At 41.5% G+C, this 24,372-nt stretch overlaps 4 protein-coding genes across 5 annotated transcripts in view; all 4 read left to right on the forward strand.

The window, feature by feature from the left end:
• The window catches only part of LOC142901847 (protocadherin alpha-C2-like), a 28,902-nt gene extending 5,518 nt beyond the window's left edge, over window positions 1–23,384 (forward strand). The window contains exons 2-3 of the mRNA XM_076046551.1: window positions 20,565–20,600; window positions 21,618–23,384. The gene's annotated coding sequence lies outside the window, so the exon portion shown is untranslated. The remainder of the gene's footprint in view (window positions 1–20,564; window positions 20,601–21,617) is intronic.
• On the forward strand, window positions 1–23,384 carry LOC142901846 (protocadherin alpha-C2-like). 2 transcript variants are annotated; one of them, XM_076046550.1, is made up of 2 exons: window positions 1–3,365; window positions 21,621–23,384. In XM_076046550.1, the coding sequence occupies exons 1-2, from the start codon at window positions 894–896 to the stop codon at window positions 21,669–21,671; spliced, it is 2,523 nt and encodes an 840-aa protein (XP_075902665.1). In that variant the 5' UTR covers window positions 1–893; the 3' UTR covers window positions 21,672–23,384. The 2 variants fall into 2 exon arrangements, with proteins under 2 accessions (XP_075902665.1, XP_075902664.1); XM_076046549.1 differs by lacking the exon at window positions 1–3,365 and adding an exon at window positions 17,016–19,908.
• Window positions 4,054–6,968, forward strand: LOC142901989 (protocadherin alpha-C2-like). Its single transcript, XM_076046743.1, has one exon. The coding sequence runs from the start codon at window positions 4,286–4,288 to the stop codon at window positions 6,761–6,763; it is 2,478 nt and encodes an 825-aa protein (XP_075902858.1). The 5' UTR covers window positions 4,054–4,285; the 3' UTR covers window positions 6,764–6,968.
• Window positions 8,741–11,639, forward strand: LOC142901928 (protocadherin beta-16-like). Its single transcript, XM_076046665.1, has one exon. It carries the CDS (start codon window positions 8,952–8,954, stop codon window positions 11,637–11,639), a length of 2,688 nt encoding a protein of 895 aa, XP_075902780.1. The 5' UTR covers window positions 8,741–8,951.
• Window positions 23,385–24,372: the final 988 nt, after the last annotated feature.

Genomic DNA, 24,372 nt, shown 5'->3' on the forward strand with positions numbered 1-24,372 from the left:
AGCAATATAACCAATTGCATTTGTAAAAAATTATGAACGATCACTTTTTTGCAATTAATATATATTTTCTAAAAACATAGAAATGCATATTTTAATGAAAAAATCAAGAAGCACATTTTTTAGTAGCTCTGAATGTTCTTTTTTTGTGATGATGTTTAATTTAAAAAAATACATCTTTCAGTATATGCTGCATTGATGCTGTGTTTGCGTTTGTTGATGACACCTTTTGCACTTTTGAATAATTTGACAAAACGCATTTTTCTTTATAACTCAACTTGGCTATTGTTATGACATCAATAGCGAAGTTGAGTTGAGTCCCCATCTCATAATGGGGAGACATTTTTTCTTAAGTTTTGTACTTTCTTTATATATATTTTTCAAGGCAAAACATAGCATCACAGAAATGGTCAATATGACAGTTAACATAAACAAAAAGCTTTTAATATTTTAATTAGTTGTTTTCATTTATCGATGTGATTTTCAAGTGAAAGTCACGGCTGAGAAACTGATTATCAAAAGTATCAAATTTCACGAGGCATTGGGGCAAATATAAACCCCGTGAACGCGACATGAAAAGGTTTAAAAATATAAACCTACAAACGAAATGCAATACTGACGTCGTTGCTCAGCACAAATTATGTTTTGATAGTAGGTTTCTATTTTATTTTATTTGTATTGCACAATTTTTGAAGATATATGTTCAACTATATACAATTTTCGAGGTGGAAAAGCAGCCTATTAAAGTCGCTGTTCTCCACAAAAAGAATACTGACTGATGAAGTCATCGTCATCCTGATCGCTCATTGGAAGCTGAAAATGCTTGCATTACGCCCGATAGCCCACTGCTAGAAGGCAACGGTTTTAACGGGAGCTGCGTTAGATTGCACAATTTAATGCAAGACAGTTTTTTCAATTTCCTCATCGCACTTTTGGAGGGTTTTAAAGGATTATTGTCATCGATGGCCCGTCACAGTCGCCAGTTTCCCCGTGGAGGGTACGTTGCAGTATTTCTTTTGTCGTCAGCCATTGTGGACATGATATCTGGCGTCACCCATTATTCTGTTCCCGAAGAAATGGAGGAAGGTTCCGTTGTGGCTAATTTGGCAACTGATTTAGGATTAGATTCGAAGACTTTAAGTAAGAGAAACATGCGCGTCGATGTTGTGGGAAACAAAAAATATCTGGACATCAACAAAGACACAGGAGAGCTGTTTATTTTGGAAAGGATTGACAGAGAGTTCCTCTGTTCATTGAAGACAGCGACATCGTGCTTTCTTAGGTTAGATGCTTCAATTGAAAACCCAATACGAATGTTTAATATCGAGGTGGAGATTTTGGATATTAACGACAATGCTCCTCATTTTAGACGAGGGACGATGCACTTAGACATTTCTGAGTCGAGTTCGGTTGGGGAAAGATTCTCGCTGAATAATGCGGCGGATCCAGATGTTGGATCAAATTCGGTGAAAGATTACCACCTGAGCGCAAGCGAAAATTTCGCCATAGAAATTCAAACAGGGAGAGACGGCACAAAGTTTGCAGATTTGATCCTGACGAAGGCTTTAGACAGAGAACAGCAGGCTGTTCATAACCTGATACTGACGGCTGTGGACGGCGGTGTCCCGACGCGCACAGGCACAGCCAGCATCATTGTGCGCGTGCTTGATGTGAACGACAACGCCCCTTTATTTGCAAAAGACAAATATGTTGTGGATGTGATGGAAAACTCCCCTATTGGCAGCTTGGTCATTAAACTGAATGCTAGTGATTTAGATGAGGGGTCTAATTCTGATGTTGTTTATTCGTACAGTTTGTATACTTCTGAGAGAACACAGCAAATGTTTAAACTGAATCCAGATAATGGTGAAATCAGAGTGAAAGAGATGATAAATTATGAGGATTTGAAGCTTTATGAAATGGAAGTTATTGCGAGAGACAAGGGGTCCAACTCCTTATCTGGACAATGTAGAGTGACAATACATGTGAGTGACATGAATGATAACCATCCTGAATTATCCATCAAATCATTTCGCAGTCCAATCAAAGAAAATGAGCCCATAGACACAGTGATCGCTGTGTTGAGTGTGAGTGACAAAGACTCTGGTGACAATGGAGTGGTTGATCTTCATATTCCTGATAATATGCCTTTCAAACTGAGGGAATCTTCTAACCATTATGAATTAGTGGTGTCAGAGCCGTTAGACCGTGAGAAGGTTCCAGAGTATGACATCACTTTCACTGTGACAGACAGAGGTTCTCCTCCTCTATCTGACAATGAAACCATGACGTTAGAGCTGCTGGATGTGAATGATAATGTTCCACTGTTCCCTCGGTCGTTTTATACTATACGTGTAGAGGAGAATAATGCACCTGGAGCCTTGCTCAGTTCCCTGACTGCGTTTGACCCTGACCTCCATGAAAACCAGTATCTGGTTTATTTCATCTTGGAGAAGGAAATAGCCAACACGTCCATGTCCATGCTGTTCTCCATCAACCCAGAGAACGGAAATCTTTACGCACTGAAGACTTTTGACTATGAGATCGAGAAGGAGTTTCTGTTCCACATCGAGGCCAGAGACTCTGGCTCTCCTCCACTCAGCAGCAACGTGACGGTGCACATCATTATTGTGGACCAGAATGACAACGCTCCGGTCATCGTCTCTCCGTGGAGAGCCCACGGCTCAGTGGTGGAGGAGAAGATCCCCAGATCCACTGATAAAGGCTCCCTGGTTGCCAAAGTGATCGCTTTAGACACAGACTCAGTGCACAACTCTCGGATCACCTACCAGTTCCTCCAGGTGACCGACGCCAGCTTGTTCAGTCTGGACCAGTACAACGGAGAGATCCGCACCATGAGGATGTTCAGTTACAGAGATCCACGGCACCAGAGACTGGTTGTTGTTGCCAAGGACAACGGGGAGCCTGCTCTGTCTGCCACAGTCACCATCAAGCTGTCCACAATGGAGACAGCTGTGAAGGCCTACTCTGACATGACTGAGGTGCCTCTGGAGTACGACATCTTCTCAGACCTCAACCTGTACCTGGTGATCGGCCTGGGCTCGGTGTCATTTCTGCTGCTCATCACCATTCTGGTCACCATCGTGATCAAGTGTCAGAAGCCCAACGCCAGCAAAGCGGCTCCTCCCTGCAGGAACAGTGTGATCAGTGAGAGGAACTCCACCATCGCAGACTCCACCCTGGTGTCCAACGATGCCTACTGGTACAGTCTGTTTCTGGCAGAGACCAGGAAAGGGAAGATGGTGGTGAGACAGCCAGTGCCAAAGGGCTCCAGGTACATCGTGTCCAGTATCCCAAGAGGGACAGGACTGACAGACACTAGTGACTCAGCAGCTTCCACTCTGCAGGTATGAAAAGCTTATATTCAGCATGGCTTTTATCCTGGTTGTCAAGCAATATAACCAATCGGGTTTGTAAAAAATTATGAACGATCGCTTTTATGCAATCGATACATATTTTTCAATAATACACAAATGTATATTTTTATGAAAACAACAAGAAGTACATTTTTTAAGTGGCTCTGAATTCAAATTTTTTGTGATGGTGTTTTTTTTTTTATTTAAACTTCAGCATATGCTGCATTGATGCCGCATTTACATTTTTTGATGACACCTTTGGCACTTTTGAATAATTTGTCAAAATGCATTTTTTTCATAACTCATCTTTGCTATTGTTCAAGTGTATACAATATCTTCACATAATATGGGAGACATTTTTTCTTAAGTTTTGTACTTTTTTTTTAATATATATTTTTCAAGGGGAAACATAGCATCACAGAAATGGACATTATGACAGTTAACATAAACAAAAAGCTTTTAATATTTTGATTAGTTGTTCGAATTTATCGATGTGATTTTCAAGTGAAAATAACGGATGAGAAACTGATTATCAAAAGTATCAGATTTCACGAGGCATGTGTGACGAATATAAACCCCTTGGACGCGACGTGGAAAAAGTTTACAATTATAAACCTACAAACGAAACGCAATACTGACGTCGTTGCATAGCACAAATTATGTTTTGATAATAGGTATTTTTTTTGTATTTGTATTGCACAATTTTGAAGATATATGTTCAACTATATACAATTTTCGAGGTGGAAAAGCAGCCTATTAAAGTCGCTGTTCTCCACAAAAAGAATACTGACTGATGAAGTCATCGTCATCCTGATCGCTCATTGGAAGCTGAAAATGCTTGCATTACGCCCGATAGTCCACTGCTAGAAGGCAACGGTTTTAACGGGAGCTGCGTTAGATTGCACAATTTAATGCAAGACAGTTTTTTCAATTTCCTCATCGCACTTTTGGAGGGTTTTAAAGGATTATTGTCATCGATGGCCCGTCACAGTCGCCAGTTTCCCCGTGGAGGGTACGTTGCAGTATTTCTTTTGTCGTCAGCCATTGTGGACATGATATCTGGCGTCACCCATTATTCTGTTCCCGAAGAAATGGAGGAAGGTTCTGTTGTGGCTAATTTGGCAACTGATTTAGGATTAGATTCGAAGACTTTAAGTAAGAGAAACATGCGCGTCGATGTTGTGGGAAACAAAAAATATCTGGACATCAACAAAGACACGGGAGAGCTGTTTATTTTGGAAAGGATTGACAGAGAGTTCCTACTATGTCCACTCAAAACGACATCGTGTTTTCTCCGATTAGATGCTTCAATTGAAAACCCAATACGAATGTTTAATATCGAGGTGGAGATTTTGGATATTAACGACAATGCTCCTCATTTTAGACGAGGGACGATGCACTTAGACATTTCTGAGTCGAGTTCGGTTGGGGAAAGATTCTCGCTGAATAATGCGGCGGATCCAGATGTTGGATCAAATTCGGTGAAAGATTACCACCTGAGCGCAAGCGAAAATTTCGCCATAGAAATTCAAACAGGGAGAGACGGCACAAAGTTTGCAGATTTGATTCTGACGAAGGCTTTAGACAGAGAACAGCAGGCTGTTCATAACCTGATACTGACGGCTGTGGACGGCGGTGTCCCGACGCGCACAGGCACAGCCAGCATCATTGTGCGCGTGCTTGATGTGAACGACAACGCCCCTTTATTTGCAAAAGACAAATATGTTGTGGATGTGATGGAAAACTCCCCTATTGGCAGCTTGGTCATTAAACTGAATGCTAGTGATTTAGATGAGGGGTCTAATTCTGATGTTGTTTATTCGTACAGTTTGTATACTTCTGAGAGAACACAGCAAATGTTTAAACTGAATCCAGATAATGGTGAAATCAGAGTGAAAGAGATGATAAATTATGAGGATTTGAAGCTTTATGAAATGGAAGTTATTGCGAGAGACAAGGGGTCCAACTCCTTATCTGGACAATGTAGAGTGACAATACATGTGAGTGACATGAATGACAACCATCCTGAATTATCCATCAAATCATTTCGCAGTCCAATCAAAGAAAATGAGCCCATAGACACAGTGATCGCTGTGTTGAGTGTGAGTGACAAAGACTCTGGTGACAATGGAGTGGTTGATCTTCATATTCCTGATAATATGCCTTTCAAACTGAGGGAATCTTCTAACCATTATGAATTAGTGGTGTCAGAGCCGTTAGACCGTGAGAAGGTTCCAGAGTATGACATCACTTTCACTGTGACAGACAGAGGTTCTCCTCCTCTATCTGACAATGAAACCATGACGTTAGAGCTGCTGGATGTGAATGATAATGTTCCACTGTTCCCTCGGTCGTTTTATACTATACGTGTAGAGGAGAATAATGCACCTGGAGCCTTGCTCAGTTCCCTGACTGCGTTTGACCCTGACCTCCATGAAAACCAGTATCTGGTTTATTTCATCTTGGAGAAGGAAATAGCCAACACGTCCATGTCCATGCTGTTCTCCATCAACCCAGAGAACGGAAATCTTTACGCACTGAAAACTTTTGACTATGAGATCGAGAAGGAGTTTCTGTTCCACATCGAGGCCAGAGACTCTGGCTCTCCTCCACTCAGCAGCAACGTGACGGTGCACATCATTATTGTGGACCAGAATGACAACGCTCCGGTCATCGTCTCTCCGTGGAGAGCCCACGGCTCAGTGGTGGAGGAGAAGATCCCCAGATCCACTGATAAAGGCTCCCTGGTTGCCAAAGTGATCGCTTTAGACACAGACTCAGTGCACAACTCTCGGATCACCTACCAGTTCCTCCAGGTGACCGACGCCAGCTTGTTCAGTCTGGACCAGTACAACGGAGAGATCCGCACCATGAGGATGTTCAGTTACAGAGATCCACGGCACCAGAGACTGGTTGTTGTTGCCAAGGACAACGGGGAGCCTGCTCTGTCTGCCACAGTCACCATCAAGCTGTCCACAATGGAGACAGCTGTGAAGGCCTACTCTGACATGACTGAGGTGCCTCTGGAGTACGACATCTTCTCAGACCTCAACCTGTACCTGGTGATCGGCCTGGGCTCGGTGTCATTTCTGCTGCTCATCACCATTCTGGTCACCATCGTGATCAAGTGTCAGAAGCCCAACGCCAGCAAAGCGGCTCCTCCCTGCAGGAACAGTGTGATCAGTGAGAGGAACTCCACCATCGCAGACTCCACCCTGGTGTCCAACGATGCCTACTGGTACAGTCTGTTTCTGGCAGAGACCAGGAAAGGGAAGATGGTGGTGAGACAGCCAGTGCCAAAGGGCTCCAGGTACATCGTGTCCAGTATCCCAAGAGGGACCGGATTGACAGACACTAGTGACTCGGCCGCTTCCACTCTGCAGGTATGAAAGAATTATTTAATCTTTTCATTTGCAGATATTTTAAGGTAGCAACTATGGTCTTCAGAAGTGTGTCCTGCTTTTGTGTCAAAGTTTTTTTTTTATCAGCAGTGCACAGACAGCACCGTGGGCTCACTGGTGGGTTTACTGGTCAGTGCTGTTGCCTCAGCAAGAATTGTGTGCGTATGAATGTGACTTTGGCTATTCTGATTGGAGTTTGTCTGCTTGGGTTTTCTCTGGATGCTTTGGATACCTTCAAGTCATGCACTTTAGACCAGTTGCAAACACTTAATCATCCCTAGTTGTGAGTGTATGAGCAGAGGCTTGTTTGTCTCTCTGTTGGCTACTATCGGGTGTAGGAAAAGCATCTGAAGAAAATAGATCTTCTCTCCATAAAAGTTATTCATACATTTAAAACCTTCTCTCACTTAAACTTGACATGGAAGACCATAAGCTGTGTTGCATATAATCTTTAACTGTGTTTCAGAATCGAAACCTCTGCGATTTAGTTGGATTGCGATCTTAAAATCAGCACAAGTTGAGAACACGGTTCATAATTCTGTGTAAACTAGGTTCCGTCTCTCCAACAGATAGAATCTAATAAAATTTTTTGACTGGAAACTCAACTGGGCAATGAGTATACAATTTATAATATCACTCTTTATTTCTATCACTTTCACCCTGAAAGTGATAGAAATCTTTTCACCGTAAAGCTGTATTTAGACATAGATGTTGATTATAACTAAATACAATGCATTTTCCCTTCACGGTTTAACAACAAAAAGCTACAGATATTCTTAATATTATTATTAAAAACTTTTTTTTTTTACCTTTGTGGTTAATCTTGAATTATTTTTTGTGCGCTGCACAAGACACATTAACTGTCACATCTAATATGTCAATGGGTTGTCAAGATGACAGTGGATTCAACTGTGGTTTCTCTTTAGGACTTTCACAACTCCACCGTTACCAAATGGAAACTTTTTTTAAACATTTCTTTTTTTTTATTGAACTTTCCAGTGCATATTAAATTGTATGTCAATTCAATTGTACAAACATTTTCATATGTACATATATTTATACAAATATATATATATATGTCCCCTCAAACTGTCACACATTCTCACAGACAAGAATTATAACAACAACAACAACAACAAAACACACACACACACACACACACACACACACACACACATATTGACGGCCGACATCAAACTAATAAAGCAAAATAAATAAATAAAAATAAAAATTAAATTAAATAAAATTAAAGGCAGGATCATTATTCTTTTTTTCCTCTCCCTCAGTCAGTGTTATCCGTTTCGTTTGTCAAGAAGGACATAAATAACTCTCAGATACAAGCAAACTCAGTCTGTTTACCTTTCACAATGTAAGTCAATCTTTCCAGTCCAAGACAAGTCATCTGCTCCCTCTTCCATATCGCCAGTGATGGTGGTTCAACATTTTTCCAATATAGTTCAATCACTCTTCTTGCATGGAGAAGTCCAAAATCAATCATTTTCGATTGCTATGTTGTTCTGAAAAAGTCTTTGGGGTAGCCAAATGGAAACTTTATGATGTTGTGCTTGATGTCAAAATATCAAATGAACTCATTTGTGCTCAAGTACTCATCTCAGAAACATTTTTAAAGAATGTGAAATCAAGGCTTCTATATTTGCTGCACAGTTATTAGTCAGTTTACACAAAAAGTTAATTTCGTAAACAATCTTTTCTATATATATTTTTTAAACAATGACTGGAGGTTTGTCTGCATGGACATGTGTGCACACAAAAACAGTTTTACTGAAGAAAAGTCAGTTGTGAGTCACACAAATATTAAATAAAAAACACACATAGTGTATATCATATATGGTTGATGTTTACACTGCAACAATTGTTTGATATGGTTTTATGTGTGGACAACTGTTGGTCAAGTCAGAAGAACATTAAAAAAAGCACTGCACATTTCTTGACAATTACATGACAAACTTAGAAAAAAAGAAAGAAAGAAACTCAAGATCAACAGACGAATAAAAATGCGTAGATAGAGGGAAATCAAAGCGTGACACCTTGTTTTGCTCCACTTCACGAACTGCATGTAAAAGTTTGAAAACATGTAATGCCAATATCCCAAGAACAGTTTGCGTTTTTTAAACAGCGTCGTGAATTAAATGATAACCTCTCCTTATTTTAAAACATGATTCATTTTTTTGTTATTGTTATTTTTAAGCAAGTTACAAAGCCACACACGAAACTTACGTCTGTCGCTCCTCCCCGCAAAAGGACGCTCACTCGTGAGGTCATCGCTGTCGCCTGCGCCTATTGGAGGAGGCGCCGTCAGACGTTGTTTCCCCATCAGCTGCATCCCTCCTGGTCGGACAATATTACCTCTGGACTCCGTGTGTTCCTCTTCCGGGCCAGAATCGAACCGCTCCGCGTTACAACTCCAGTGGAAGCCTTCGGAACGAGGACCATGGCACAACATGCTCTGCTGCTGTTCGGCCGAGGGTACGTCTCCGCGTGCATCGTTCTCGCTGCCATCGCGAGCACCGCGTCAAGTGTCACTCATTATTCCGTTCCCGAAGAAATGGAGGAAGGATCAGTGGTGGCCAATTTAGCAACCGATTTGAGATTAGACGCGAAAACTCTGACGGGCAGGAAAATGCGCGTCGACGTCGTTGGCAACAAGAAATATCTTGACATCAACAAGGAAACGGGGGAGCTGTTCATTCGTGAAAGGATAGACAGGGAGTTGCTGTGCCCCCTTAAGACAACAACGCACTGCTTTTTAAAATTGGACGCGACAATTGAAAACCCGATTCGGATGTTTAATATCGAGGTGGAGATTTTGGATATTAATGACAACGCTCCTCATTTTAGACGAGGAACAATGCATTTGGATATTTCCGAATCCAGTCCCGTTGGGGAGAGATTCTCATTGAATAATGCGGTGGATCCAGATGTGGGCCCGAATTCTGTGAAAAATTACCACCTGAGTGCAAGTGAGCATTTTACTCTGGAGATACAGACTGGGAGAGACGGCACAAAGTTTGCAGATTTGATCCTGACGAAGGCTTTAGACAGAGAACAGCAGGCTGTTCATAACCTGATACTGACGGCTGAGGACGGCGGTGTCCCGACGCGCACAGGTACAGCCAGCATCATTGTGCGCGTGCTTGATGTGAATGACAACGCCCCTTTATTTGCAAAAGACAAATATGTTGTGGATGTGATGGAAAACTCCCCTATTGGCAGCTTGGTCATTAAACTGAATGCTAGTGATTTAGATGAGGGGTCTAATTCTGATGTTGTTTATTCGTACAGTTTGTATACTTCTGAGAGAACACAGCAAATGTTTAAACTGAATCCAGATAATGGTGAAATCAGAGTGAAAGAGATGATAAATTATGAGGATTTGAAGCTTTATGAAATGGAAGTTATTGCGAGAGACAAGGGGTCCAACTCCTTATCTGGGCAATGTAGAGTGACAATACATGTGAGTGACATGAATGACAACCATCCTGAATTATCCATCAAATCATTTCGCAGTCCAATCAAAGAAAATGAGCCCATAGACACAGTGATCGCTGTGTTGAGTGTGAGTGACAAAGACTCTGGTGACAATGGAGTGGTTGATCTTCATATTCCTGATAATATGCCTTTCAAACTGAGGGAATCTTCTAACCATTATGAATTAGTGGTGTCAGAGCCGTTAGACCGTGAGAAGGTTCCAGAGTATGACATCACTTTCACTGTGACAGACAGAGGTTCTCCTCCTCTATCTGACAATGAAACCATGACGTTAGAGCTGCTGGATGTGAATGATAATGTTCCACTGTTCCCTCGGTCGTTTTATACTATACGTGTAGAGGAGAATAATGCACCTGGAGCCTTGCTCAGTTCCCTGACTGCGTTTGACCCTGACCTCCATGAAAACCAGTATCTGGTTTATTTCATCTTGGAGAAGGAAATAGCCAACACGTCCATGTCCATGCTGTTCTCCATCAACCCAGAGAACGGAAATCTTTACGCACTGAAGACTTTTGACTATGAGATCGAGAAGGAGTTTCTGTTCCACATCGAGGCCAGAGACTCTGGCTCTCCTCCACTCAGCAGCAACGTGACGGTGCACATCATTATTGTGGACCAGAATGACAACGCTCCGGTCATCGTCTCTCCTTGGAGAGCCCAAGGCTCAGTGGTGGAGGAGAAGATCCCCAGATCCACTGATAAAGGCTCCCTGGTTGCCAAAGTGATCGCTTTAGACACAGACTCAGTGCACAACTCTCGGATCACCTACCAGTTCCTCCAGGTGACCGACGCCAGCTTGTTCAGTCTGGACCAGTACAACGGAGAGATCCGCACCATGAGGATGTTCAGTTACAGAGATCCACGGCACCAGAGACTGGTTGTTGTTGCCAAGGACAACGGGGAGCCTGCTCTGTCTGCCACAGTCACCATCAAGCTGTCCACAATGGAGACAGCTGTGAAGGCCTACTCTGACATGACTGAGGTGCCTCTGGAGTACGACATCTTCTCAGACCTCAACCTGTACCTGGTGATCGGCCTGGGCTCGGTGTCATTTCTGCTGCTCATCACCATTCTGGTCACCATCGTGATCAAGTGTCAGAAGCCCAACGCCAGCAAAGCGGCTCCTCCCTGCAGGAACAGTGTGATCAGTGAGAGGAACTCCACCATCGCAGACTCCACCCTGGTGTCCAACGATGCCTACTGGTACAGTCTGTTTCTGGCAGAGACCAGGAAAGGGAAGATGGTGGTGAGACAGCCAGTGCCAAAGGGCTCCAGGTATATCGTGTCCAGTATCCCAAGAGGGACCGGACTGACAGACACTAGTGGCTCAGCCGCTTCCACTCTGCAGGTATGAAAAGCTTATATTCAGCATGGCTTTTATCCTGGTTGTCAAGCAATATAACCAATCGGGTTTGTAAAAAATTATGAACGATCGCTTTTATGCAATCGATACATATTTTTCAATAATACACAAATGTATATTTTTATGAAAACAACAAGAAGTACATTTTTTAAGTGGCTCTGAATTCAAATTTTTTGTGATGGTGTTTTTTTTTTTATTTAAACTTCAGCATATGCTGCATTGATGCCGCATTTACATTTTTTGATGACACCTTTGGCACTTTTGAATAATTTGTCAAAATGCATTTTTTTCATAACTCATCTTTGCTATTGTTCAAGTGTATACAATATCTTCACATAATATGGGAGACATTTTTTCTTAAGTTTTGTACTTTTTTTTTAATATATATTTTTCAAGGGGAAACATAGCATCACAGAAATGGACATTATGACAGTTAACATAAACAAAAAGCTTTTAATATTTTGATTAGTTGTTCGAATTTATCGATGTGATTTTCAAGTGAAAATAACGGATGAGAAACTGATTATCAAAAGTATCAGATTTCACGAGGCATGTGTGACGAATATAAACCCCTTGGACGCGACGTGGAAAAAGTTTACAATTATAAACCTACAAACGAAACGCAATACTGACGTCGTTGCATAGCACAAATTATGTTTTGATAATAGGTATTTTTTTTTGTATTTGTATTGCACAATTTTGAAGATATATGTTCAACTATATACAATTTTCGAGGTGGAAAAGCAGCCTATTAAAGTCGCTGTTCTCCACAAAAAGAATACTGACTGATGAAGTCATCGTCATCCTGATCGCTCATTGGAAGCTGAAAATGCTTGCATTACGCCCGATAGTCCACTGCTAGAAGGCAACGGTTTTAACGGGAGCTGCGTTAGATTGCACAATTTAATGCAAGACAGTTTTTTCAATTTCCTCATCGCACTTTTGGAGGGTTTTAAAGGATTATTGTCATCGATGGCCCGTCACAGTCGCCAGTTTCCCCGTGGAGGGTACGTTGCAGTATTTCTTTTGTCGTCAGCCATTGTGGACATGATATCTGGCGTCACCCATTATTCTGTTCCCGAAGAAATGGAGGAAGGTTCTGTTGTGGCTAATTTGGCAACTGATTTAGGATTAGATTCGAAGACTTTAAGTAAGAGAAACATGCGCGTCGATGTTGTGGGAAACAAAAAATATCTGGACATCAACAAAGACACGGGAGAGCTGTTTATTTTGGAAAGGATTGACAGAGAGTTCCTACTATGTCCACTCAAAACGACATCGTGTTTTCTCCGATTAGATGCTTCAATTGAAAACCCAATACGAATGTTTAATATCGAGGTGGAGATTTTGGATATTAACGACAATGCTCCTCATTTTAGACGAGGGACGATGCACTTAGACATTTCTGAGTCGAGTTCGGTTGGGGAAAGATTCTCGCTGAATAATGCGGCGGATCCAGATGTTGGATCAAATTCGGTGAAAGATTACCACCTGAGCGCAAGCGAAAATTTCGCCATAGAAATTCAAACAGGGAGAGACGGCACAAAGTTTGCAGATTTGATTCTGACGAAGGCTTTAGACAGAGAACAGCAGGCTGTTCATAACCTGATACTGACGGCTGTGGACGGCGGTGTCCCGACGCGCACAGGCACAGCCAGCATCATTGTGCGCGTGCTTGATGTGAACGACAACGCCCCTTTATTTGCAAAAGACAAATATGTTGTGGATGTGATGGAAAACTCCCCTATTGGCAGCTTGGTCATTAAACTGAATGCTAGTGATTTAGATGAGGGGTCTAATTCTGATGTTGTTTATTCGTACAGTTTGTATACTTCTGAGAGAACACAGCAAATGTTTAAACTGAATCCAGATAATGGTGAAATCAGAGTGAAAGAGATGATAAATTATGAGGATTTGAAGCTTTATGAAATGGAAGTTATTGCGAGAGACAAGGGGTCCAACTCCTTATCTGGACAATGTAGAGTGACAATACATGTGAGTGACATGAATGACAACCATCCTGAATTATCCATCAAATCATTTCGCAGTCCAATCAAAGAAAATGAGCCCATAGACACAGTGATCGCTGTGTTGAGTGTGAGTGACAAAGACTCTGGTGACAATGGAGTGGTTGATCTTCATATTCCTGATAATATGCCTTTCAAACTGAGGGAATCTTCTAACCATTATGAATTAGTGGTGTCAGAGCCGTTAGACCGTGAGAAGGTTCCAGAGTATGACATCACTTTCACTGTGACAGACAGAGGTTCTCCTCCTCTATCTGACAATGAAACCATGACGTTAGAGCTGCTGGATGTGAATGATAATGTTCCACTGTTCCCTCGGTCGTTTTATACTATACGTGTAGAGGAGAATAATGCACCTGGAGCCTTGCTCAGTTCCCTGACTGCGTTTGACCCTGACCTCCATGAAAACCAGTATCTGGTTTATTTCATCTTGGAGAAGGAAATAGCCAACACGTCCATGTCCATGCTGTTCTCCATCAACCCAGAGAACGGAAATCTTTACGCACTGAAAACTTTTGACTATGAGATCGAGAAGGAGTTTCTGTTCCACATCGAGGCCAGAGACTCTGGCTCTCCTCCACTCAGCAGCAACGTGACGGTGCACATCATTATTGTGGACCAGAATGACAACGCTCCGGTCATCGTCTCTCCGTGGAGAGCCCACGGCTCAGTGGTGGAGGAGAAGATCCCCAGATCCACTGATAAAGGCTCCCTGGTTGCCAAAGTGATCGCTTTAGACACAGACTCAGTGCACAACTCTCGGATCACCTACCAGTTCCTCCAGGTGACCGACGCCAGCTTGTTCAGTCTGGACCAGTACAACGGAGAGATCCGCACCATGAGGATGTTCAGTTACAGAGATCCACGGCACCAGAGACTGGTTGTTGTTGCCAAGGACAACGGGGAGCCTGCTCTGTCTGCCACAGTCACCATCAAGCTGTCCACAATGGAGACAGCTGTGAAGGCCTACTCTGACATGACTGAGGTGCCTCTGGAGTACGACATCTTCTCAGACCTCAACCTGTACCTGGTGATCGGCCTGGGCTCGGTGTCATTTCTGCTGCTCATCACCATTCTGGTCACCATCGTGATCAAGTGTCAGAAGCCCAACGCCAGCAAAGCGGCTCCTCCCTGCAGGAACAGTGTGATCAGTGAGAGGAACTCCACCATCGCAGACTCCACCCTGGTGTCCAACGATGCCTACTGGTACAGTCTGTTTCTGGCAGAGACCAGGAAAGGGAAGATGGTGGTGAGACAGCCAGTGCCAAAGGGCTCCAGGTACATCGTGTCCAGTATCCCAAGAGGGACCGGATTGACAGACACTAGTGACTCGGCCGCTTCCACTCTGCAGGTATGAAAGAATTATTTAATCTTTTCATTTGCAGATATTTTAAGGTAGCAACTATGGTCTTCAGAAGTGTGTCCTGCTTTTGTGTCAAAGTTTTTTTTTTATCAGCAGTGCACAGACAGCACCGTGGGCTCACTGGTGGGTTTACTGGTCAGTGCTGTTGCCTCAGCAAGAATTGTGTGCGTATGAATGTGACTTTGGCTATTCTGATTGGAGTTTGTCTGCTTGGGTTTTCTCTGGATGCTTTGGATACCTTCAAGTCATGCACTTTAGACCAGTTGCAAACACTTAATCATCCCTAGTTGTGAGTGTATGAGCAGAGGCTTGTTTGTCTCTCTGTTGGCTACTATCGGGTGTAGGAAAAGCATCTGAAGAAAATAGATCTTCTCTCCATAAAAGTTATTCATACATTTAAAACCTTCTCTCACTTAAACTTGACATGGAAGACCATAAGCTGTGTTGCATATAATCTTTAACTGTGTTTCAGAATCGAAACCTCTGCGATTTAGTTGGATTGCGATCTTAAAATCAGCACAAGTTGAGAACACGGTTCATAATTCTGTGTAAACTAGGTTCCGTCTCTCCAACAGATAGAATCTAATAAAATTTTTTGACTGGAAACTCAACTGGGCAATGAGTATACAATTTATAATATCACTCTTTATTTCTATCACTTTCACCCTGAAAGTGATAGAAATCTTTTCACCGTAAAGCTGTATTTAGACATAGATGTTGATTATAACTAAATACAATGCATTTTCCCTTCACGGTTTAACAACAAAAAGCTACAGATATTCTTAATATTATTATTAAAAACTTTTTTTTTTTACCTTTGTGGTTAATCTTGAATTATTTTTTGTGCGCTGCACAAGACACATTAACTGTCACATCTAATATGTCAATGGGTTGTCAAGATGACAGTGGATTCAACTGTGGTTTCTCTTTAGGACTTTCACAACTCCACCGTTACCAAATGGAAACTTTTTTTAAACATTTCTTTTTTTTTATTGAACTTTCCAGTGCATATTAAATTGTATGTCAATTCAATTGTACAAACATTTTCATATGTACATATATTTATACAAATATATATATATATGTCCCCTCAAACTGTCACACATTCTCACAGACAAGAATTATAACAACAACAACAACAACAAAACACACACACACACACACACACACACACACACACACACACACATATTGACGGCCGACATCAAACTAATAAAGCAAAATAAATAAATAAAAATAAAAATTAAATTAAATAAAATTAAAGGCAGGATCATTATTCTTTTTTTCCTCTCCCTCAGTCAGTGTTATCCGTTTCGTTTGTCAAGAAGGACATAAATAACTCTCAGATACAAGCAAACTCAGTCTGTTTACCTTTCACAATGTAAGTCAATCTTTCCAGTCCAAGACAAGTCATCTGCTCCCTCTTCCATATCGCCAGTGATGGTGGTTCAACATTTTTCCAATATAGTTCAATCACTCTTCTTGCATGGAGAAGTCCAAAATCAATCATTTTCGATTGCTATGTTGTTCTGAAAAAGTCTTTGGGGTAGCCAAATGGAAACTTTATGATGTTGTGCTTGATGTCAAAATATCAAATGAACTCATTTGTGCTCAAGTACTCATCTCAGAAACATTTTTAAAGAATGTGAAATCAAGGCTTCTATATTTGCTGCACAGTTATTAGTCAGTTTACACAAAAAGTTAATTTCGTAAACAATCTTTTCTATATATATTTTTTAAACAATGACTGGAGGTTTGTCTGCATGGACATGTGTGCACACAAAAACAGTTTTACTGAAGAAAAGTCAGTTGTGAGTCACACAAATATTAAATAAAAAACACACATAGTGTATATCATATATGGTTGATGTTTACACTGCAACAATTGTTTGATATGGTTTTATGTGTGGACAACTGTTGGTCAAGTCAGAAGAACATTAAAAAAAGCACTGCACATTTCTTGACAATTACATGACAAACTTAGAAAAAAAGAAAGAAAGAAACTCAAGATCAACAGACGAATAAAAATGCGTAGATAGAGGGAAATCAAAGCGTGACACCTTGTTTTGCTCCACTTCACGAACTGCATGTAAAAGTTTGAAAACATGTAATGCCAATATCCCAAGAACAGTTTGCGTTTTTTAAACAGCGTCGTGAATTAAATGATAACCTCTCCTTATTTTAAAACATGATTCATTTTTTTGTTATTGTTATTTTTAAGCAAGTTACAAAGCCACACACGAAACTTACGTCTGTCGCTCCTCCCCGCAAAAGGACGCTCACTCGTGAGGTCATCGCTGTCGCCTGCGCCTATTGGAGGAGGCGCCGTCAGACGTTGTTTCCCCATCAGCTGCATCCCTCCTGGTCGGACAATATTACCTCTGGACTCCGTGTGTTCCTCTTCCGGGCCAGAATCGAACCGCTCCGCGTTACAACTCCAGTGGAAGCCTTCGGAACGAGGACCATGGCACAACATGCTCTGCTGCTGTTCGGCCGAGGGTACGTCTCCGCGTGCATCGTTCTCGCTGCCATCGCGAGCACCGCGTCAAGTGTCACTCATTATTCCGTTCCCGAAGAAATGGAGGAAGGATCAGTGGTGGCCAATTTAGCAACCGATTTGAGATTAGACGCGAAAACTCTGACGGGCAGGAAAATGCGCGTCGACGTCGTTGGCAACAAGAAATATCTTGACATCAACAAGGAAACGGGGGAGCTGTTCATTCGTGAAAGGATAGACAGGGAGTTGCTGTGCCCCCTTAAGACAACAACGCACTGCTTTTTAAAATTGGACGCGACAATTGAAAACCCGATTCGGATGTTTAATATCGAGGTGGAGATTTTGGATATTAATGACAACGCTCCTCATTTTAGACGAGGAACAATGCATTTGGATATTTCCGAATCCAGTCCCGTTGGGGAGAGATTCTCATTGAATAATGCGGTGGATCCAGATGTGGGCCCGAATTCTGTGAAAAATTACCACCTGAGTGCAAGTGAGCATTTTACTCTGGAGATACAGACTGGGAGAGACGGCACAAAGTTTGCAGATTTGATCCTGACGAAGGCTTTAGACAGAGAACAGCAGGCTGTTCATAACCTGATACTGACGGCTGAGGACGGCGGTGTCCCGACGCGCACAGGTACAGCCAGCATCATTGTGCGCGTGCTTGATGTGAATGACAACGCCCCTTTATTTGCAAAAGACAAATATGTTGTGGATGTGATGGAAAACTCCCCTATTGGCAGCTTGGTCATTAAACTGAATGCTAGTGATTTAGATGAGGGGTCTAATTCTGATGTTGTTTATTCGTACAGTTTGTATACTTCTGAGAGAACACAGCAAATGTTTAAACTGAATCCAGATAATGGTGAAATCAGAGTGAAAGAGATGATAAATTATGAGGATTTGAAGCTTTATGAAATGGAAGTTATTGCGAGAGACAAGGGGTCCAACTCCTTATCTGGGCAATGTAGAGTGACAATACATGTGAGTGACATGAATGACAACCATCCTGAATTATCCATCAAATCATTTCGCAGTCCAATCAAAGAAAATGAGCCCATAGACACAGTGATCGCTGTGTTGAGTGTGAGTGACAAAGACTCTGGTGACAATGGAGTGGTTGATCTTCATATTCCTGATAATATGCCTTTCAAACTGAGGGAATCTTCTAACCATTATGAATTAGTGGTGTCAGAGCCGTTAGACCGTGAGAAGGTTCCAGAGTATGACATCACTTTCACTGTGACAGACAGAGGTTCTCCTCCTCTATCTGACAATGAAACCATGACGTTAGAGCTGCTGGATGTGAATGATAATGTTCCACTGTTCCCTCGGTCGTTTTATACTATACGTGTAGAGGAGAATAATGCACCTGGAGCCTTGCTCAGTTCCCTGACTGCGTTTGACCCTGACCTCCATGAAAACCAGTATCTGGTTTATTTCATCTTGGAGAAGGAAATAGCCAACACGTCCATGTCCATGCTGTTCTCCATCAACCCAGAGAACGGAAATCTTTACGCACTGAAGACTTTTGACTATGAGATCGAGAAGGAGTTTCTGTTCCACATCGAGGCCAGAGACTCTGGCTCTCCTCCACTCAGCAGCAACGTGACGGTGCACATCATTATTGTGGACCAGAATGACAACGCTCCGGTCATCGTCTCTCCGTGGAGAGCCCACGGCTCAGTGGTGGAGGAGAAGATCCCCAGATCCACTGATAAAGGCTCCCTGGTTGCCAAAGTGATCGCTTTAGACACAGACTCAGTGCACAACTCTCGGATCACCTACCAGTTCCTCCAGGTGACCGACGCCAGCTTGTTCAGTCTGGACCAGTACAACGGAGAGATCCGCACCATGAGGATGTTCAGTTACAGAGATCCACGGCACCAGAGACTGGTTGTTGTTGCCAAGGACAACGGGGAGCCTGCTCTGTCTGCCACAGTCACCATCAAGCTGTCCACAATGGAGACAGCTGTGAAGGCCTACTCTGACATGACTGAGGTGCCTCTGGAGTACGACATCTTCTCAGACCTCAACCTGTACCTGGTGATCGGCCTGGGCTCGGTGTCATTTCTGCTGCTCATCACCATTCTGGTCACCATCGTGATCAAGTGTCAGAAGCCCAACGCCAGCAAAGCGGCTCCTCCCTGCAGGAACAGTGTGATCAGTGAGAGGAACTCCACCATCGCAGACTCCACCCTGGTGTCCAACGATGCCTACTGGTACAGTCTGTTTCTGGCAGAGACCAGGAAAGGGAAGATGGTGGTGAGACAGCCAGTGCCAAAGGGCTCCAGGTACATCGTGTCCAGTATCCCAAGAGGGACCGGACTGACAGACACTAGTGACTCAGCAGCTTCCACTCTGCAGGTACAGAACCAATCACTCATTAGCATTGGCTGATTGAGCTGTTACTGCTGATTTTGAATTAATAAAATTGCAGTTGTTTTGTTATTAAACAATTTGTTTGTTTGGTTTTTGCTTGTGTTTTTGCTATTTGACAACAAAACAATTTGACAATAATAATATTACTCAGGTTTCCAAAAAGTAATATGTTTCATTCATAATAAACACACTTAAAGAATATCAAACAGAGTCAGACAGGGATGAAATTCACCTGCACTTTCCCTCACATTTGTAACATTAACATTAACTTTACCTGTGACCAGATTTGCATTGCAGAAACTCCTTCCTCATGTTTTTTTTCCGTTGTTCTATCTGTCTATCTATCTATCAGTCTATCTGTCTATCTATCTGTCTCTCTGTCTCTCTGTCTGTCTGTCTGGTAAGTGTGTGTTTTTATTTAAACTCCAACCACATTTGTGCACTACTAATAACACTACTGCTATTACAACATCTGTTCCAATGAATCACTGATATTTATCTGATTTTTTATTTTTATTTTCTACACAGTGACTCAGTACCAGATCTGCGGTCACAAGTTACTCACACAAGTAATCCATCTTTCATGAGTGAAATAATCTGACCATTGAATTGCTTGTTTTTGTTTTCTCCCCACTCTAAAGTACCCTAAATGAAGGAAGTCCAACCTACAGCTGGAGGTATGCAGGAGTCTCTCTCCCCTGATTGCGGATGCCCTTTCACAACTGATCCTACGGAGCTTAGTGTTTGATTTCGGGTGGTTATGTTTGTTTTGTTCTTAGTGATACGTATTTTTGTAGTTTAAATATTTTGTCTCGTTTTCTTTTGGAACCGTAGGCTTCATTTTAAGCCAAATTTTAGTCACACACACACAGACACAGCTACACATTGTTAAGACACAATACATCACCATAATTATTACAGTATTTTTTTCAAGTCTTGGCACCTTCCCCACATGGTTTTTCCTCATTCCAAGTCATCATATCAAAGTATTAGTCATGTTGTTAATCTGAGACCACAGATGACAGCTCATTAAGTGGGCTATACAGTTCTGTTGTAAAGGGCATCAAAAACTTACATCACAGTCTGAAAACAAAACAAAAAGGACACACCTCCCTACTGCTGTTGCTACCCTTTTTTTTGCCACAATCTGACTTTCATTGTTCACACACACAACAAGGACATATCAAGCTATAATCCTATCCCCAAATTGATCAAATGCATGTGCAAATGAATGTGTTCATGTGCTCCTGACCCATCACAAATGCAATGAGATTATGTCCTGTTACTGAGTGTGCACAGTGGGAATGGACTGTCCTTTTTTTTTTTCCAGTGTGATTGGTTTACCTCAAATTCTAAAACCATTGCTACTGATTTCACAAAGACACAGTTACACCTCTTGGACTTCCTGTCTGCTGTCTGTGAATTCTGACCTAATTCCTTGTGCAGGAGAGACGCAAAGCGAATCCAGTCATCCAGTTACCTAGCAACCACTCTCTCTCCCCTCTGTAATATAGGAGCATGGTATTCATTGATAAATCCCCGCCACCTCTCCACCACACGTTCAAGGACACAATTCACCCACTTTGTCCTCTGCCTGAAGCCCCTGTTCGAGTGACAGATGTTGGTTGCATGATTTTTGTCACAGGGCTCCGTTGACCTCTTTCCACGTGTGTCTCATGCTCTTGTCTTGTCAGCAGGCTTCTACCACCGGCAGCAGTAGCAGCGGCAGCAGCAGCAACTCCAAGTGAAGCCTCGTCCTGAGCTGCGTACTGAAATGACACCGTTGGGAAAACTTCATTGAGGAAAGAACGTAGCCCCTGCCCTTCATCCTCCCTCTGTCTGCTGCTCCTGGCTTCCTTCCCCTATCGACATGTCGGTAACACCATGTGGTGTCTGGTGGCTAATCAATGACACAAACCTCCCCCTGTGTTTCTTTGAGCACATAAAAGACAGTTAACATTTTTTCCATTCAGTGTGCATGATATGACTGCATGGCTTCAACAATTAATCAAAAAGCTTTCTGTTTAAAAGGGGTGGGAATATCTTCAATGTTCTCAATGTTCATGTAATATTCTTCAACAACTGGACTGCACAAAAAACCCTGTTGAGGACAACACTGGAACGGGGAATCCTAGAATGGAGACAAGAAGACGGCTTTTAAGACTCCTTTTGCTGTTTGAAAGTGAGTCAATGATGGACGTATTTTTAATTATCTGTGATTTATTGTTGCCATAACAGAACTGTTGTGTGATGTAGTACAAGTTATCTCATATGTAAAACAGCACAATTCTTTAGATTTAAGAAAAGCACCAACGTATGAATTTTAAACATTAGCGTGATGGAGAACTGTATTTTATAAGCATACTTACTCTTATTTTTTTATTTTTTTCCGATTCAACTTTGTGCTTTATATGTAAACTAGGCCTCTGCAAGCCAGTGAAAGTGCTGGAAGATGAGCCCTGACAATGAACAAAGACTGAGGCCTTCAAGTTTTATTTCAATCTGCCTTTTCAGTTGTTTTGCATGGGTTGATGCGCTTTGACAGTTTTATATATTTCGTTATGTGAAGAAATTCATTGGGAACTATCCACTTCATTCTTTTGCAAAACAAGTGGATGAAAATATTGTAAGAGCAGCGCAATTATGTATTAGACCCATCAATCAGATTTTGAGAGAGGGTCAGCTAATGTGTCATGTCATTCCTTAGCTCACAATTTAGAGGAAAGAGAATGGCAAATGTCTTTAACAGTGTGAATTGAAGGTTTTCTTAGTTTCAGTCAGATTGGGGAAGGGTACTTAATTTTGTGTAAATACTTGAATTGATAGACAAATTGCCTCATACTTGATTACACGTGACAGTTGTATACCTGACTGTCTTTTTATTTCATCAGACAAGTTTCTCATTTTTTATGTTCTTCAGAGGAGATGTTCGCAGTTACATTTTAACACAGAATCATGTCTACTTAAGGGTACAGAGTGTTAAAGTTTTGGTTCATTTTAACCAATAAAGGCTGTCTCGCTTGTATCACAAACTACTGTATAGGACAATATATACTTGCATAAGTAACGCCAAACATACGGATAATGCTTAATTTTCAAATGTATGCAATATGTCTGTGCCTATATTCTCTTTTTCTCCATATTAATACAGGACTGACTAATGGGTAACAAATACTGTAGAACAAAAATTATCTCCTGTGCCATCAGAGTTAATGAGCCAGTTTGTCTGTAAAAATACAAATAAAAAAGGTGATTGATCAATCACAGTTTATAGCACAGCTGACCTTGAAATATTTGTACAAAATAGTATTGTTTTACAGAAGAAAAGATGTACTGCAATGTTCTTTTGTACGGTGGTAAAGCTGTGCAGTATGTGGTTATGTGTAATGTAAGATTACTGTGTGTTACGGTCCAGTGTGTGTGATCTATTAAATGCCAAAAGAACAGAAACACAAAACTATGGATGGGCTTCTGGGTCTGTTCACCTTTAGATAAAATTCAGTTGCGTTCAGTGACATCAGTGTAATAATGATAATGACTCTAATCCTACTTCAGTAAGCCAATTCAGACTTTCATGTTTCTGCAAATATGTAAGAGGTTTCATTTTACTGCATGTCAATTACAGATAGTTTCTAAAAACAGATCACAGAAGATTTACAGATTTTTTTTTTTATATATTTTTTTTATTTTAATGAATGTGTATATTGCAATGCAATTTTTAGAATCCTTTTGATCAGACATGGGCAAACTACGGCCTGGGGCCATATACGGCCCGTTAAGCTTTTTATTCCGGCCCACTGAAGATGAAAAAATTATATTAATACTAAGTAAGTTATAAAGTATAGATGAAAATATAGCCTTTCAAATAAATAAAGAGCTAAATACCCTGGGGCTTCAAAGACACTGATTTTGTTGTAACTTTGCTTTTTGGTTCATTTCCAATTGACATTAAAGCAACATGTTTTCTACATATCCCACGATATTTTTTCTCTCCTATGGGTCACCAAAACGCTCCATCCATCTGCTGCTGCTCCGATCCCTCTGTCACATTTTAGCACCCATTATGGCCCACCAGTCAAAAAGTTAGCCCACTCCTGCTTTAGATGCAAGTCAAATGTTAAGAACTTCAAGAATGTTTCGGCTACTGTTTTATCACTAAAACATTTTTATACACTGATGACTGACATAGTTTTTCCGTCTTGTATTTTTAACTGAAAATTATGTATTTACATTGACTATGTGGGAAATATATGAAAAGTCAAAGAGTTAAATAACCAATAATATAATATGATAATATTTGAGATCCAATCTCTGTAATGTATTCAACATATCAGAATAGAGCAGCTGATCACAGCTGTGGCTTACTGCAGTTCTATTTTTGTGTAATCATTTATCTTTGATATTAAGACAGTCTTAATATGGTGGTGAATTCTAAGGATTTACAAATAT

The sequence above is a fragment of the Nelusetta ayraudi genome, unplaced genomic scaffold (assembly GCF_046127955.1).
Source record: "Nelusetta ayraudi isolate G7.1 ecotype Tasmania unplaced genomic scaffold, CSIRO-AGI_Nayr_v1 ptg000090l, whole genome shotgun sequence".
In the NCBI taxonomy this organism is placed as follows: Eukaryota; Metazoa; Chordata; class Actinopteri; order Tetraodontiformes; family Monacanthidae; genus Nelusetta; species Nelusetta ayraudi.